This window comes from Bison bison, unplaced genomic scaffold, assembly GCF_000754665.1.
Source record: "Bison bison bison isolate TAMUID 2011002044 unplaced genomic scaffold, Bison_UMD1.0 scf7180017864107, whole genome shotgun sequence".
Lineage (NCBI taxonomy): Eukaryota > Metazoa > Chordata > Mammalia > Artiodactyla > Bovidae > Bison > Bison bison.
In genome coordinates, this window is record NW_011494679.1 from 698,984 (window position 1) to 717,818 (window position 18,835).

At 38.0% G+C, this 18,835-nt stretch overlaps 1 protein-coding gene across 2 annotated transcripts in view; it reads left to right on the top strand.

The window, feature by feature from the left end:
- DYNC2H1 (dynein, cytoplasmic 2, heavy chain 1) overlaps nt 1-18,835 on the top strand; it is a 394,047-nt gene that overhangs the window by 273,311 nt on the left and 101,901 nt on the right. For both annotated transcript variants that reach the window (XM_010838873.1, XM_010838872.1), the window contains one exon: nt 10,992-11,108. In XM_010838873.1, the coding sequence (XP_010837175.1) occupies nt 10,992-11,108 (117 nt within the window). The remainder of the gene's footprint in view (nt 1-10,991; nt 11,109-18,835) is intronic.

The following is an 18,835-nucleotide window of genomic DNA, read 5'->3' on the forward strand; positions in this document are numbered from 1 at the left end:
CTTTGTTAGCAAAGTAATGTCTCTGCTTTTTAATATGCTGTCTAGGTTGGTCATAGCTTTTCTTCCAAGAAGCTAGTGTCTTTTCATTTCATGGCTGCAGTCACCATCTGCAGTGATTTTGAGCCCCAAAATATAAAGTCTCTCACTATTTCCCCATCTATTTGCCATGAAGTGATGGGACCGGATGCCATGATCTTAGTTTTCTGAATGTTGAGATTTGAGCCAACTTTTTCACTCTCCTCTTTCACTTTCATCAAGAGGTTCTTTAGGTCTTCTTCGCTTTCTGCCATAAGGGTGGTGTCATTGGCATATCTGAGGTTATTGATATTTCTCCCAGCAATCTTGATTCCAGTTTGTGCTTCATCCAACCCAGCATTTCCTATGATGTACTCTGCATATAAGTTAAATAATCAGGGTGACAATATACAGCCTTGACTTACTCCTTTCCTGGTTTGTGACCAGTCTGTTGTTCCGTGTCCAGTTCTAACTGTTGCTTCTTGACCTGCATACAGATTTCTCAGGAGGCAGATCAGGTGGTCTGGTATTCCCATCTCTGTAAAAATTTTCCAGTTTGTTGTGATTCACACAAAGACTTTGACGAAGTCAATAAAGCAGAAGTAGATGTTTTTCTGGAACTGTCTTGCTTTTTTGATGATCCAATGGATGTTGGCAGTTTGATCTCTAGTTTCTCTGCCTTTTCTAAATCCAGCCTGAACATCTGGAATTTCACAGTTGACATACTCTTGAAGCCTGGCTTGGAGAATTTTGAGCATTTCTTTGCTAGTGTGTGAGATGAGTGCAATTGTGCAGTAGTTTGAGCATTCTTTGGTACTGCCTTTCTTTGGGATTGGAATGAAAACTGATTTTTTCCAGACCTGTGGCCACTGCTGAGGTTTCCAAATTTGCTGGCATGTTGAGTGCAGCACTTTCACAGCATCATCTTTTAGGATTTGAAATAGCTCATTGGAATTTCATCACCTCCACTAGCTTTGTTTTTAGTGATGCTTCCTAAGGCTCACTTGACCTTGCATTATAGGATGTCTGGCTGTAGGTGAGTGATCACACCATCGTGGTTATCTGGGTCATGAAGATCTTTTTTGGAATGGTCTTCTGTATGTTCTTGCCACCCCTTCTAATATCTTCTGCTTCTGTTAGGTCCATACCATTTCTGTCCTTTATTGTGCCCATCTTTGCATGAAATGTTCCCTTGATACCTCTAATTTTCTTGAAGAGATTTCTAGTATTTCCCATTCTATTGTTTTCCTCTATTTCTTTGCATTGATCACTGAGGAAGGCTTTCTTATCTCCCCTTGCTATTCCTCGGAACTCTGCATTCATGTCTGTATATCTTTCTTTTTCTCCTTTGCCTTTTGTGTCTTGTCCTTTGTCAGCCATTTGTAAGGCCTCCTCAGACAACCATTTTGCCTTTTTGCATTTCTTTTATTTGGGGATGGTCTTAATCACTGCCTTCTGTACAGTGCCACGAACCTAGGTCCATAGTTCTTCAGGCACTCTGTCTTGCAAATCTGATCCTTTGAATCTATTTGTCACTTCCATTGTATAATCATAAGGGATTTGATTTATGTCATACCTGAATGGTCTAGTGGTTTTCTCTACTTTCTTCAATTTAAGTCCGAATTTGTCAATAAGGAGTTCATGATCTGAGCCACAGTCAGCTCCCGGTCTTGTTTTTGCTGACTGTATAGAGCTTCTCCACTTTGGCTGAAAGAATATAATCAGTCTGATTTCAGTATTGACCATTTGGTGATGTCCATGTGTAGAGTCTTCTCTTGTGTTGTTTTAAGAGGGTGTTTAATTCATGGTGGTTAATTTAATGAACTGCACATGTTTGGTTTTTATGATTTTATGATGAAGTTTGGCATATGTTGCATTGTGAGAGCATCACAATACAGCAAACATTTCCATCACCCCCAAAGTTTTCCCTCACACTTTACAGTCCCTTCGTCTTCTCTTCCCTCCCCTATCCCAGGCAACTCTGATTTCTATTTTGTCAGTTTGAGTGAGGTTTGCATTTTCTAGAGTTTTACATAAGAGTGAGAGTTAAGTACTCTTTTTGGTTTGGTTTCTTTCTCATTCAACATTATTATTATAAGATTCATCTATGTGATTTTACTGGGACTATGGGTTTTTTAATTGCTTATTAGTAGACCATCGTATGGATGTACTATAGCTTGCTTATTCATTCACTTCTTGAAAGACATTATATTGTTTCCAGCTTGAGGCTACTAAGATTAAGTTAAGTTGTGAACATTTGAACCTTTTCTGTTTTTTATGAGCACATGCTTTTATTTTTCTTGGACAAATACTTAGGAGTGAATGGCTGGATCATATGATAGGTACATGTTTACTTTTTAATAAACTTCCAAATTGTGTTTAAGTGTCAGTTAATAAATTTTTCATAATAAATATATGAAAGTATTAGGAAACATGAAGTCTTTTATATCTGTATGTTTAGGTATGTATATGTGATGTAAAGCATTCATATATTCTGTGTCTGTCTAAAAAATAATAAAGTACAGTTTTACCCCCAGCAAGCTGGATTGTTAGAACCACTAATTATATGAAAATTTATGATTATACAAAAAATTATCACTCTACAAAACATCATGATTATATCTCTACAAGGCAGAGATGGTTCCAAACATTTCATATAGTCTAATGATTAATTCCAGATTTGAGTTATTTAATATTAACCAGAGTTATACATAAAACATCGATATATATGATTTATACCAAAGTGTTCAGGCCATCACTCCAAATAATTTATACCCCAGTATTTGAAAACTGATATAACTAATTTTAGTAAAACTTAAATGTCTTTTGATGAGAAATTCATTCTTAATTTGCTTGTTAAAATTGAAAAAGCTAGAAGATCTCCTTATATTTATTTTCAGGCTTTAAATATATTGCTTAGAAATATGAGAGAAAAATGGTGATGTGAGTACTTGACATGTTAGATTGCCTTCACATTTCACTTTGGATCTTGAGTGCAATCTTATCTGTCAAATCACCAACATAAATTACAGTTTGGTCTTGAATGTGACCTGCATAAATATTATTATTGAGCACAAGAGGGGCATAGAGAAAGGATTCTCCACCCTTTATCTTGCATATTTTAACATTAGAAAGATAAACCTCTGGATTTTCTCCTTTATCTCACTTTAACAGGTTAGTCTACTGTTTTCCTTTTACAGTATGTAGCAAGATTTACGGAGAAGGCAATGGCACCCCACTCCAGTACTCTTGCCTGGAAAATCCCATGGATGGAGGAGCCTGGTGGGCTGCAGTCCATGGGGTCGCTAAGAGTCCAACACGACTGAGCGACTGCACTTTCACTTTTCACTTTCATGCATTGGAGAAGGAGATGGCAACCCACTCCAGTGTTCTTGCTTGGAGAATCCCAGGGACAGGGGAGCCTGGCAGGCTTCCATCTGTGGGGTCTCACAGAGTCAGACACGACTGAAGCGACTTAGCAGCAGCAGCAGCAGCAAGATTTAATATAATTTGTTACATCCTGATATTTTTGGTAACACAGTGAAACATATTGTACCTAGCCAGGCACCCAGAGGGAAGATGACAATGTCTGGGAGTGAGTGAAAGAGAGAATATGGGCTAAGTAAACTTTTACAGGCACCCAAATAGCTATTGAAAAAGGAAATATTAATAATACTTGAGCTGAAATTAAAAAAATAATATTATCTAATGAATTCATATTTATTTCAAATACAAATGGAAAAATATAACGTATGCATATAAAATGTTACACATTATATGAAATGTATGATAAATTCTTTTTCTGTAAATTGTTGTTGGAAGAAAAGATGATTTAGCTATTTTTCTTTCCAATATGTATACGTTTAATGGCTTTTAGCGTGTTTGGGGATTACTAGATATTTTTGTGTAGATTAGTTCCGTTCAGCCACTCATTCATGTTCGACACTTTGCCACCCTATGGACTGCAGTATGCCAGGCTTCCCTGTTCATCACCAAATCCCAGAGCTTGCTCAAACTCATATCCATCAAGTCAGTGATGCCATCCAACCATCTCATCCTCTGTCATCCCCTTCTCCTCCCGACTTCAATCTTTCCCAGCATCAGGATCTTTTTGAGTGACTCCCATCTTCCCATCAGGTGACCAAAGTATTGGAGTTAGCTTCATCATCAGTCCTTCCAGTGAATATTCAGGACTGATCTCCTTTAGGATGGACTGGTTGGATCTCCTTGCTGTCCAAGGGACTCTCAAGAATCTTCTCCAACAGCACAGTTCAAAAGCATCAATTCTTCGGTGCTCAGCTTTCTTTATAGTCCAGTTCTCACATCCATACATGACTACTGGAAAAACCGTAACCTTGACTAGATGGACCTTTGTTGGCAAAGTAACGTCTCTACTTTTTAATACGCTGTCTAGGTTGGTCAGCTTTTCTTCCAAGGAGCAAGCATCTTTTAATTTCATCATCTGCAGTGATTTTGAGCCCCCCAAAATAAAGTCTCTCACTGTTTCCATTGTTTCCCTATCTATTTGCCATGAAGTAATGGGACTGGATGCCATGATCTTAGTTTTTTGAATGTTGAGTTTTAAGCCAACTCTTTCATTCTCCTCTTTCACTTTCATCAAGAGACTCTTAATTATTTTTTGCTTTCTGCCATAAGGGTGATGTCATCTGAGTTTCTGAGGTTATTGATATTTCTCCTGGCAATCTTGATCCTAGCTTATGTTTCATCCAGCCCAGCATTTCGCATGATATACTCTGCATATAAGTTAAATAAGCTGGGTGATAATATACAACCTTGATGTTCTCCTTTCCCAATTTGAAACCAGTCTGTTGTTCCATGTCCAATTCTAACTGTTGCTTCTTGACCTGCATACTGATTTCTCAGGAGGCAGGTAAGGTGATCTGGTATCCCATCTCATTATGAATTTCCACAGTTTGTTGTGATCCACACAGCTTTGCCTAAGTCAATAAAGCAGAAGTAGATATTTTTTCTGGAACTCTCTTTCATTTTCTATGATCCAATGGATGTTGGCAATTTGATCTCTGGTTCCTCTGCCTTTATGAAATCCGGCTTGAACATATGGAAGTCCACTGTTCACGTACTGTTGAAACCTGGCTTGGAGAATTTTCAGCATTACTTGCTTAGTGTGTAAGATGAGTGCAGTTGGGCAGTATTTTGAGCATTCTTTGGCATTGCTTTTCTTTGGCATTGGAATGAAAACCGACCTTTTTCAGTCCTGTGGCCACTGCTGAAGTTTCCAAATTTGCTGGCATATTGAATGCAGCACTTTCACAGCATCATCTTTTAGGATTTGAAATAGCTCAACTGGAATTCAGTCACCTCCACTAGCTTTGTAATGATGCTTCCTAAGGCCACTTGACTTCACATTCCAGGATGTCTGGCTCTGCGTAAGTGATCACAGCATTGTTGTCGTAAAGATATTTTTTGTATAGTTCTTCTGTGTATTCTTGCCACCTTTTCTTAAATATCTTCTGCTTCTGCTAGATCTATACCATTTCTGTCCTTTATTGTGCCCATCCTTGCATGAAATGTTCCTTTGGTATCTCTAATTATCTTGAAGAGATCTCTATAGTCTTTCCCATTCTATTGTTTTCCTCTATTTCCTTGCATTGATCACTGAGGAAGGCTTTCTTATCTCTCCCTGCTATTCTTTGGAACTCTGCATTCAAATGGGTATATCTTTCCTTTTCTCCTTTGCCTTTTGCTTCTTTACTTTTCTCAGCTATTTGTAAGGCCTCCTCAGACAACCATTTTGCCTGCCTTTTTGCATTTCTTTTTCTTGGGGATGGTCTTGATCACTGTCTCCTGTACAATGTCATGAACCTCTCAGTCCATAGTTCTTCAGGCACTCCTAGCAGATCTCATGTCTTGAATCGGTTTGTCACTTCCACTGTATAATCATAAAGGATTTGATTTTGGTCAACCTGAATGGTCTAATGATTTTCCCTACTTTCTTCAATTTACGTCTGAATTTGGCAATAAAGAGTTCATGATCTGAGCCACAGTCAACTTTCTGTCTTGTTTTTGCTAACTGTATAGAGCTTCTCCATCTTTGGCTGCAAAGAGTATAATCAGTCTTATTTCGGTATTGACTTTCTGGTGATATCCATGTGTAGAGTCTTCTCTTGTGTTGTTGGAAGAGGGTATTTGCTGTGACCAGTGCGTTCTCTTGGAAAACTCTGTTACTCTTTGCCCTGCTGCATTCTGTACTCCAAGGCCAAACTTGTTTGTTACTTCAGGTATCTCTTGACTTCCTTCTTTTGCATTGCAGTCCCCTATAACGAAAGGACATCTTTTTTTGGTGTTAGTTCTAGAAGGTCTTGTAGGTCTTCATAGAATCATTCAGCTTCATTAGTGGTTGGGGCATAGACTTGGATTACTGTGATTTTAAATGGTTTGCCTTGGAAACGAACAGAGATCATTCTGTCATTTTTGACATTGCACCCAGGTACTGTTTTGAACTCTTTTGTTGACTATGAGGGCTGCTCCATTACTTCTAAGGGATTTTTGCCCACAGTAGTAGATATAATGGTCATCTGAATTAAATTCAGCCATTCCAGTCCATTTTAGTTCACTGATTCCTAAAATTTTGACATTCACTCTTGCCATTTCCTGTTTGACCACTTCCAATTTACCTTGATTCATGGATCTAACATTCCAGGTTCTTATGCAGTATTGCTCTTTATAGCATCAGACTTTATTTCCACATCAGTCACATCAACAACTGGGCATTGTTATCACTTTGGCTCTGTCTCTTCATTCTTTTTGTAGTTACTTCTCCAGTATTCCCCAGTAGTGTATTGGGTACCTACCCACCTGGGGACTTCATCTTTGTATCATATCTTTTTTCCTTTTCATGCAGTTCATGGGGTTCTCAAGGCAAGAATACTGAAGTGGTTTACCATTCCCTTCTCCAGTGGACCAGCTTTTGTCAGAACTCTCCACCATGAGCTGTCCCATCTTGGATTGCCCTACACAGCATGTCTAATTATATTCCTTATAAAATTCGAATTTTAAATACATTTTTGCCTTCTCTTATTTTATCATGTAGCTATATATCATTCAATCTAGTTAGAAGTCTCATAATTTTATTATCTTTAGTTACTTTAAAAAATCTGATCTCTTTTATATGTTTTCTATGTTATTAATTTTGGTCTTACTCTTTTCTTCCATCTACATTCTCAACTTTATAAGTTGTTATATTTGGCTTGGTTTTCAGCAATGCTTCTGTTTGAACATAAGTGGTTTCTGCTTTAATTTTCCTCTATGAATCTCATACACTGTAGTTCTATCAGTTTTGATTTGTAGAATTTTCATGATGCAGTGTGTGGAGTGTAGTTTGAGTTTTGATCACTGTATTTAGACAGATCACATTATCACCCAAAAGCCAAGATAACAAACAGCAAGTGTCCCTGCTCTTTCCCTCTGTAAGGCAGTTTGTTTTCTAACTAGCCTATTGAGTACTTTTATTGAAAGTTCTGGAGTTCTGTTTTCTCTCTTTGAAAATTTGAACCTTATGAACTCAATGAGGGACATTTTACAAAGTAATTGACCAGTGTTTTTCAAAAGTGTCAAGGTCAGAAGGAAAAAGAATGATTGTCACAGTTTTGGGTGAGACTGTGATAAATAACAGCTAAATGCAATGTGTTATTTTCCTGAGAGAATAATAGGAAATCTGTGGGAAAACTGGTGAAATTCGAACATGGTTTGTAGTAGGTTAGTTAATAGTATTGTACAGTGTTAATTTCCTGGATTTGTTAATTATACTGTGATTATGTAAGATGTTACTATCGTTAGGGGTTAAGTGTACAATTGGAATTTTCTGTACTATTTTTGCCACTTTCATATAAATCTAAAAATAGTTCACAGTGAAAAGTAAACAGACAAACCAATCAAGCTGTAGGCCCCTTAGGCCGATACCCCAGGGTAAATGCTGGCTTAAGAGCCCACCCGGTCTCTAGGTCCGCTCTGCCTCTTTGGCTCTACCATTTAACGCTTTCCAAACTCGATTTCCCTCGTGTTTCAGTGATAAATTTTAAACGTTTTTTTTTGTTACTAATATTTTTATTTATGCATAATTTTAAATTGCACTGTGATAAAATTTTCTCCAGGTATTTAATCTGCTGCCATATACCCCGAGACAAACATGTAATTTGCTTAATTTGTTTGACAAATCCATTTTCTCACCTGTAATTTGAGAATGAGCATTCATTTGTGAAGTCTATATTCTTTCTCATTCCAAGAAGGACTTTACTGGAAGTGACTTACAGAAATAAAAATAATCTATTTGTGTAAAATCAATAGTTGAGGAAATCAAAGAGAAAATTAGGAAATGAAAACTAGGGAAACAATTTATGCCAAAAGAAGACAAACAACAACTCATGCTCTTAGGTTCTGTAAAGATGTTGTTAGGTTAGAAATTCTTCTGTGTGCTTTACAACATCAAAAAGAAAGGAAAAATAAAATTGTAAGATTTAGTATGCTGCAATAAAGACACAGCTGCTAAGGAGAAGCCTAGGCGTTCCCGAGGTGTCTCTGTTGTTTTTAGTGAGCGCCGATGGAGAGCAGTGGCGGCGCCTCCTGCCGGCCCCACAGCGTTGCCGCTGCCCCGGAGCGTGCCAGGGGCATGGTGGGAGCTGTGCAGTACGGTTAGCACATGGAAGAAGTGATGTGCTTTTCATGGGAAATTTCATTCCCTTTGACACCATTTTAAAGGACTATCATTGATAAAAGTATTTTTAATTGGTTTAACACATGAGTAATGAAAAGATATTTTATCATCTGTACTTTGTAAAAAGATAAATGTGTTAGATTTTATAAAAACAAAAGATGATCCGTTGTTACAAGTTATAACCCCATCCTCGTTATACAATATTTTTATTATGCATTTGAACTCCATTTTCATTACTATTTATTCATTAAAGATTATATTATAATTGTGTTATTATGAAAAGCAGTGCTCATATGTTATTTTTCTGGGAAAAAAACCTTTTTGGGCTGGTAAACATTTTATTTTAAACTAGTTTTTAACATCAACTCTAAAAAACATCACGTGTAGAAAAATATTTGAACCTTTTTTCCTTTAGACATCTCTTTGCATTCTTATTTTGTTTTCTGTCATGTTTGACAAATTTTAAACACAAATAAGTGATAGCAATTGTTACCAGAGTCAAAATAGCACTTCTTCTGACTGCCAACTAGTGATGTTTTGTGGTCTAGCAGAGCTGATGAATTAGATGCTGTTGTAGGGTTCAGCTAGAGCAAATGAAAATAATTTATCAGAAAAACAAAGAAAATGAAACAATGAATCACCACAATTTTTTCTAGATTAGAGAATCAATAAAAAACTCTAGAAGGAACTTGAGTTCAACAGCAGGAATCTGTATGTTTATCAGTTAATTAGTGCATTTATTTTGAAAGATTTATGGTCCTTATTTTATTGTGAACTTTAATAGTATAAGAACCCCCAGAATCTATTAAAAAGGAAAAACAGCTTATATTTCTCAAAAAGTAAAAGAGAAAAAATAGTTGATACCCGGCAAATGTTGATGTATAAAATATTAGCTTAGGAAAACACAGTGTTTGGATTTGGGGATTTATTTTGTTTCTGTCAGATAAGCAATGAGCTAGCACAGTTTTAATATTCAGTTGAAATATTTATGAAGAACCATCAAAAGATACTTAACTGATTTTATACACCTGCTCTAATATCTATAATATAATATATAGAATACTCAGTGATATCCTGGATCATTCTTAGTAAATGATTAAGAAGACCTATTGATATTATTGAAATGGAAGCCATTATACACTGTGTTGAAGATGTGAGTGAATTGATTTTGATGAGAATGAGGATGTGTGTGTGTGTTAGTCGCTCAGTCGAGTTCAACTCTTCGTGACCCCATGGCCTGTCCATGGGATTCTCCAGGCCGGAATGCTGAAGTGGGCTGCCATTTTCTTCTCCAGAGAATGGTGACAGAGAAGCTGATAACTTGAAAGTTACAGAAGTGAAGTTAAAGTTGCTCAGTTGTGTCTGACTCTTTGCAACCCCAGGGACTGTAGCCCACCAGGATCCTTGGCCCATGGAATTTTTCCAAGCAAGAATACTAGAGTGTGTAGCCATTCCTTTTTCCAAGGAATCTTTCCCACCCAGGGATCGAACCCAAGTCTCCTGCATTGCAGGCAGATTCTTCACTGTCTGAGCCATCAGACACTTTTCACAGAAGTGAAAGCCCTAAGTAGGAAAGAAGAATTTATTTTGCTTGATTTTTACTAATTGATCTATAACTTCTTTCATTTGACTCTTATATATAGAAGAAACATTGAGATGGCAACTTAAAATCAATATAGAATCCTAAAAGCTTAGATTTATTGTAATGAATACCAACAGTTACTTAAAATTGTTTTACTATTTCATAGTTTGCTATACTATTTACTGGGCTTCCCTGGTGGCTCAGATGGTGAAGAATCTACCTGGAATGCAGGAGATCCTGGTTCCATCCCTGGGTTGGAAAGATCCCCTAGAGAAGGGAATGGCTACCTTTTGCGGTATTGTTGCCTGGAGAATTCCACGGACAGAGGAGTCTGGTGGGCTGCAGTCCATGGGGTCATGAAAAGTAGGACACAGCTGAGCGACTAACGCTTTCACTTCACTTTCATACTTTTTACTATCTTTTCTGTCATTTCATCTTTTCAAAAAATGATATCAGCATTTTGAGGTTATGTGATTTAAATCATTCCAATTGAAAAATATTTTTATTTCAGAAGTGAGCAAATAGGTTATTAAGAATGGATCTAACTAAAGAAGTAGCTTTTTAAATGAAGAGTCATTATAATATGTACATAAATATATATATATATATACACACACACACACACTATAGGCTAAATATGGCTATTTTTGTATCCTACTGAATAGTCATGTTCATTTATTGCTTTTTATTTTCTTCATTCAGGTTATTTCACAGTTGAAGATCTTAGGCAGATCCGTAACAGCTGGTTGCAAATTTGATAGAGAAATCTGGTCTAACGAACTTTCTCCTGTCCTCAATCTCTGGAAGAAATTAAATCAGGTTAGTAGTAGAACATTCTTCCTTTGTATTTTCTTTTTTCTCCATATCCTTTTTTTCCTCGAGTTTTATCTCCAAATTGTCCATGTTGATAAATATGTTGGTAAATTTTGGCATTGATGTGCCCTTCGTGTATGCAGTATCCTGGAAAAAGATGAAGGAAATAATAGTAACAGAAGGAGACCAGCCCAAGAAGTAGCGTCGCCAGTGTGATTTGTCTTATCCTGGTAATGTACTGTGACGTCCTCTGTGGCTGATGCATATTTTGCTCACTCTTTGTCTTCTCTTCCTTCTTTCTGTAAAGTCAGTGACTGCTCTTAAATGTGAAATTTTTCAAAGGAATCCAAGTGCTTAGAAAAAGCAATTCATCTACTAGAATTGACTTATTTCTATATTGCAGAACAGTTATAGATTATAGATGGTTGCTTGCTCTCTAGGCAAAACCATTACAGTATTAATGGTTGCTGTTCTAATTGAATAAGGACTTGCTTTCTGAAATTAAAAAATATAATTTTACAACTCATGTTTAGTAATGCTATAAAAATGTTTATATACTGATAGCCTTCTCCAATAAGAGAAGTCAAATTAGGCTTATTTCAGGACCTATAAAATTTCAAACCCTCAAATCTTACAGTTTTCAAGTTATTCTTAGTGTCAACAATTGGTGATTGTTGGGTGTCTGAATAAATAATGACCTCAGCTAACTGGACTTGCCACTTTATTTAGACTATCAGATTGATAAAACTTGCTTGAGGAAGAATTAGAGAGTGAAAAGATACACTGCATCCCTTGGCGTTCCAAACCCAGACTCTCCACTTGTGCCTGAGGCATACAAGTAACCACATTGCACAGATTCCTGACCATGAAGTCATGGCCCTGATTTCCATTCTTCGTATCAATTCATGTTGAAGTTATTATTCTTTAACCTTCTTTTTTTTTCTTAAACCAGCCTTTGCTTATACTTTAAATTAAAATCAAATTTATACAAATTTATTGAGTAAATTTGCTGTTAATCTGATTCTTATTTCTTTGTAACTCATTAGTTTTTTGCCTGCTAGAATATTTTGTCTCTAATTTCCCTAAATCTCACCACATTAAATACAGGTGTAGATTTTGTTTTGTTTTGCATCTATTCTGTTTGATACTCTGAGAACTTGCAATTCCAAAAGCCAGCCTTCCCAGCTATACCTGTTTCAATGTATTCCTCAATAGCTGGGCTGCATGCTGTGAAATATCTAGTACTGTGCTGTCATTGGTGGGTGCTTAATACTGCTATTTTCAGCCCTGAAATGGTAAGATGGTGAGCAGTATTCTTTCCAGGGAAACATGAAAAGATAAGTTTGCAACCCAAAATTCTCCTAGCTTGACCCCAGCCATGCATCCAGCCCTCAGCTATAGGTTACCATATTCTCTACTTGCCTCTTACCCAAACACTTTCTGTCTCCCAGACGGTTTCCATTCTTTTTGTGCCATCTTCTGGGTTCAGTATCCTCTTGTTTTGTCCAAGACAGAATGCAGAAGTGGGAGATAGGTTGCCCATTTTGTCCAGAACCAAGCATAACTTTTAAAATGTCATTTTAACTTTTATTTGTAAGATAAATATAGATTCATTAAAAGATAGTTGCTGCTGCTGCTGCTGCTAAGTCGCTTCAGTCGTGTCCGACTCTGTGCGACCCCATAGACGGAAGCCCACCAGGCTCCCCCGTCCCTGGGATTTTCCAGGCAAGAGTACTGGAGTGGGGTGCCATTGCCTTCTCCGAGACTCATTAAAAGATAGTTATTATTATATTGTATTCATATAATATTTTATAGTCAAATTAATCTTGCAAATATCTTGTGCTTCATCCTGTTATGTTTTATTTTTTTATCTCTCCCATTTCCTTCCTGAAGCTATTGCCATAATTCAGGCTTTTATTCTTTCTCATACATATTATTGCAGAAAACAGCAAATTTGACTCTACTTATATCTCCATCCTCAAAGTCATATTTCAGATTATAACATTAATTTTCCTAAAGAAAATCGTTTTTCACAACATGGCTCCATATCCAACCTAAACTGTAAGCCTTTTCCATAGTGAGGCAGACCTCAGTGGTTCTGTCTATGAGGACTTTCCAAATGCTGTTTCCTTCTACTGGAATCTCCTGGCTGTGCTAAACCAGGGATGGGCAGGTAAAGTCCCAGCAGCTTCCAGAAGCCTTTTCAGCTGTTACTCATTTCCCTCTTCATATTTCTGTAGTATGGACTTATCATTTGCATAATAATTCCCATAAAAAATCATATTTTAAACTAAGCAAGTTAAGATTGGGCACTGAGGAATAGGCATTCTCTTATTTGGAAGTAGTGAAAGTGAAAGTCGTGTCGCCCAGTCATGTCTGACTGTGACCTCCATGGACAGTAGCCCGCCAGGCTCCTTTTCAATTTGGAGTGTAGGAGTAGGCTTTGGTTTGTGTTAAGATAAGGATTATGCTCCTTTCAAATACTTGGCGATAGCACTAGTTTGGAACCATATAAATTAAATTTTCTTCTTGAAATTTATTGGAAATTCCAAGGGAGTGCATACAAACTAACATTAAAGTTTTGATTGTGGCTATTTTTTTTTCTCTCTTTCTTTTTTTTTTTTTAATTTTATTTTATTTTTAAACTTTACATAATTGTCTTAGTTTTGCCAAATATCAAAATGAATCCACCACAGGTATACATGTGTTCCCCATCCTGAACCCTCCTCCCTCCTCCCTCCCCATACCATCCCTCTGGGTCGTCCCAGTGCACTAGCCCCAAGCATCCAGTATCGTGCATCGAACCTGGACTGGCATCTCGTTTCTTACATGATATTTTATATGTTTCAATGTCATTCTCCCAAATCTTCCCAACCTCTCCCTCTCCCACAGAGTCCATAAGACTGTTCTATACATCAGTGTCTCTTTTGCTGTCTCGTACACAGGGTTATTGTTATCATCTTTCTAAATTCCATATATATGTGTTAGTATACTGTATTGATGTTTTTCCTTCTGGCTTACTTCACTCTGTATAATAGGCTCCAGTTTCATCCACCTCATTAGAACTGATTCAAATGTATTCTTTTTAATGGCTGAGTAATACTCCATTGTGTATATGTACCACAGCTTTCTTATCCATTCATCTGCTGATGGACATCTAGGTTGCTTCCATGTCTTGGCTATTATAAACAGTGCTGCGATGAATATTGGGGTACACGTGATTGTGGCTATTTTTTGACAAGAGATTCCGATGCATAAACTCCCCACTCCAGTTAGTACCAGATATCAGTGGAGGCAGTTTTCCTGTAGTCCCTGAGGCACAGGTGATGGGTGGAAGGCAGGTTGTTTCTATTTCAGTCTTTTATCAAGGATGTAATCATTTGGGGTTTCACGTTTTTTAGATGTATCATTTTTACCTCTCTACCTTGAGCAGATATTGGACATTATCCCTGGTCTCCCAAGCCATGTATATGAATACCAAAGCTCAGGTTCACCAGTGTCTTTGAACTTCAGTGGCTTGTTTGCTACTCTCTCATTCTTAGTATGGAGAAATAAAAACCTTTCTGGATGTCTTGTATTCTCATAAAAAAAACCCCAGCCTTATATGACTCTTCATATACTATGAAAATTAACTTTGTAACTATTTATCTAGCTAAGTGCTATATTCAAAAAGGATAATAAAACTTGTATTATCTCTCTGAGAGCAACATATGTGATAGCTGTAAATTCCTTCTAAGCCTCAGGGCACTGGCAAGACTAGAGCATTATCTTCATAGGTATTTCCATGACAGAAGGATAAAGCCCAGACTTGGAAACATCTCTAGATCATTGTGTGGATCACAACCAACTGTGGAAAATTCTTAAAGAGATGGGAATACTGAACCACCTTACTTGCCTCCTGAGAAAACTGTATGCAGATCAAGAAGCAACATTTAGAATCAAACATGGAACAATGGATGGGCTCAACATTGGGAAAGGAGTCTGTCAAGGCTGTATATTGTCACCCTGCTTATTTAACTTGTATGTAGAGTACATCATGCAAAATCCAGGCTGGATGAAACACAGGATGGAATCAAGATTGTTGGGAGAAATACTGATAATCTCAGATATTCATATGACACCACCCTAATGGCAGAAAGTGAAGAGTAACTAAAGAGCGTCTTGATGAAGGTGAAAGAGGAGAGTGAAAAAAGCTGGCTTATAACTCAACATTTAGAAAACTAAGATCATGGCATCTGGTGCCATCACTTCATGACAAATAGATGCAGAAAAAACAGAAACAGTGACAGATTTTATTTTCTTGGACTCCAAAATAACTGGGGCAGATGGTGACTGAGCTATGAAATTAAAAGACGCTTGCTCCTTGGAAGAAAAGCTGTGACCAATCTAGACAGCATATTAAAAAACAAGAGACATCACTTTGCCAACAAAGGTCTGTATAGTCAAAGCTGTGGTTTTTCCAGTAGTCATGTATGGATGTGAGAGTTGGACTATAAAGAAAGCTGAGCGCTGAGGAATTGATGCTTTTGAACTGTGGTGTTGAAGAAGACTCTTGAGAGTCCCTTGGACTGCAAGGAGATCCACCCAGTCCATCCTAAAGGAAATCAGTCCTGAATATTCATTGGAAGGACTGATGCTGAAGCTGAAGCTCCAATACTTTGGCCACCTGATGTGAAGAGCTGACTCATTAGAAAAGCCCTGATGCTGAAAAAGATTGAGGGCAAGAGGAGAAAGGGGCAGCAGAGGATGAGATGCCATTATCAACTCAATGGACATGTTTGAGCAAACTCCGGTGATAGCAAAGAACAGGGAAGCCTGGGGTACTGCAGTCCATTGCATAGCATAGTCAGACATGACTGAACGACTGAGTAACAAGTAGACCATTTGGCTCCTGAAAAGAGTTTTATTTACATACTACAGGGTTGGTTAGATTTCCTAGGACATCCTCTTTGGAGGGAAACACAGCAGCGTCCTTCTTCCTGTTTATAAGCAGAGGATAACCTCTTCACCCATCCTTTGCACACCTCGCTCACCGAGTGTGTGGCTACTTGCATAGGGTGTGGCTGTCATTTAGTCACCCCAAAGGTAAGACCTGGAGCAAAGGTGTAGGAGCAGCACATTGTTTGCTGTGAGATGATAAATAATCTCTTTTTAATCCAGAATACTTTGTGTTAACATTCAGGATGAAATTAATAAAGATGAAGTTTAAAAATCCAATACTCACTTGTTTGAATAATTATTTCTCTCTTCTCAGATCATGGGCTTCCCTGGTGGCTCAGACGGTAAAGCGTCTGCCTGCAATGCGGGAGACCTGGGTTTGATCCCTGGGTCGGAAAGATCCCCTGGAGAAGGAAATGGCAATCCACTCCAGCACTCTTGCCTGGAAAATCCCATGGACGGAGGAGCCTGATAGGCTACAGTCCATGGGGTCGCAGAGTTGGACACGACTGAGCGACTTCACTCTCACTTTCACCTTTCTCAGATCATAGCTGTAATTGAGTGTATTTAAGAAGTTGCTTTACTATTTTACCAAACATGTTTAGTTGTTTTCTGCAGTATCTTAACTCTGCTAAAAACAGAAGCTGAAAGTCTGCTTCTGATTTTGAAAACATTGTAAGTTAACGTGTGTCTCTACAGTGATTATGCTTTGTAGACTCTCTTTTTCTGTTAAGTAATATTATGCAGTGTTGGACTTCAGACATTTTTTTTCCTCAGTGAATATCTACACTGACTGTTGAAATGCTGACTGTTCCTTTTTAGTCTTAAAATTATGAACCAGTTTGCTCACTATATGAGAACAGTTGGTCACTTCTCAAACTTTTAAGCAACACGCTCGCACACGCATACATACACAGAAGCATTTTATGCTGTCGCATTTTATCTAACAGTTAGTTGAACACACAAAAATGCCAGAAAGCATTCCACTGTCATGAAAATATATACATCATTTTTTAGGATGACATGGAAGGAAAGATAAACTATTCATTGTGGGTCCATTTTATAAAATGTGCTCTTGTGTTTCCTCTAAACAGGTATAAGTTTTCAAATTTGTGACATTTCTTAACATTCTTCATAATCTGCTCTTCTTACTCCCTTTCTTTATATTGCTGAAACTTAAAAAAAAAGCTTCATATGATATTCATGATGTGCCTGGCACATAGTAGTATTCTCAGATGTTATTCATTTTTCCATTTAAGTATCATGATCTGTGTAGATCTTTTAAATTGAAATTTTGTTATTACTCTGTTATTCTGCTGTGTGCTGTGTGTTTGGCTCAGCCGTGTCCAACTCTGTGCGACCCTATGGACTACTGTAGCCCCACCAGGCTTCTCAGTCCATGGGGGTTCTTCAGGAAAGAATACTGGAGTGGGTAGCCATGCCCTCCTCCAGGGGATCTTCCCAAACCAGGAAGAATTTATGCTACTAAATTACTTCTTTTCTTAGTAGTTTGACAGAACAGCAGAATCATTCCTGTAACCAAGTTATGGAGCTGCTGCTGCTGCATGGTTTCAATTGTATCCAACTCTTCGTGACCCCATAGAAGGCAGCCCACCAGGCTCCTCTGCCCCTGGGATTCTCCAGGCAAGAATACTGGAGTGGGTTGCCATTTCCTTCTCCAATGCATGCATGCATGCATGCTAAGTCACTTCAGTCGTGTCTGACTCTGTGCGACCCTGTGGACTGCAGCCCACCAGGCTCCTCTGTCCACTGGATTCTCCAGGCAAGAATACTGGAGTGGGAGTTATGGAGCAGATAGCCTATTAAAGTTCTTCCCTAGAAATAAATGTGGTTTTATTAATATGCCATTTCTATATTAATCCATGTTTTTTTTTTAATTGCCATTTTGTTTTACATACCCAAGTTATAAATAAATAATGACTTTCTATTAGAGACCCAAAAGATACAGACAGATCTAAAGGTCCTGTTGAGTGATGACTGTCAATCCTGTACTTGTCTCTTTAGGGGTACTGTGTTTGGTATATATTAATATCACAATATTATAAGTAAAAGTTATGAAATTCTCAGGCATGTAAAATTAGTCATTTGTATTTAATACAAAAGCTTCTTTCTATTAGCACTTACTAGCTTCATTTCAATTTTTCTTTTAGAAAGGTATAATAGCTTACAGTATCAGCTTCAGTGTAGCAACTCAAAGTACTCCCCTCTTCTGTCTTTCGGCATTGACCTTACTTGCTCTGCTAGTCACCAGCATCTCTCTTTCTCCTTCCTTCTCTCTCTCTCTCTCTCTATATATATATAGAGAGAGAGAGAGAGTTGTTGTTGCTTAGTCACTAAGTCATGTCCAACTCTTTGCAGTCCCATGGACTATAGCTCTCCAGGCTCCTCTGTCCATAGGATTTCCCAGGCAAGAATCCTGGAGTGGATTGCCATTTTCTTCTCCAGAGTATCTTCCTAACCCAGGGATTGAACCCACATCTTTTATCTGCACTGGCAGGTGGATTCTTTACACTGAGCCACCAGAGAAATCCCACTATATATGCTATGCTATGCTAAGTCGCTTCAGTCGTGTCCGACTCTGTGCGACCCCATAGACGGCAGCCACCAGGCTCCCCCGTCCCTGGGATTCTCCAGGCAAGAACACTGGAGTGGGTTGCCATCTCCTTCTCCAATGCATGAAAGTGAAAATGAAAGCTAAGTCACTTCAGTCGTGTCTGACTCTGTGCGACCCTGTGGACTGCAGCCCACCAGGCTCCTCTGTCCACTGGATTCTG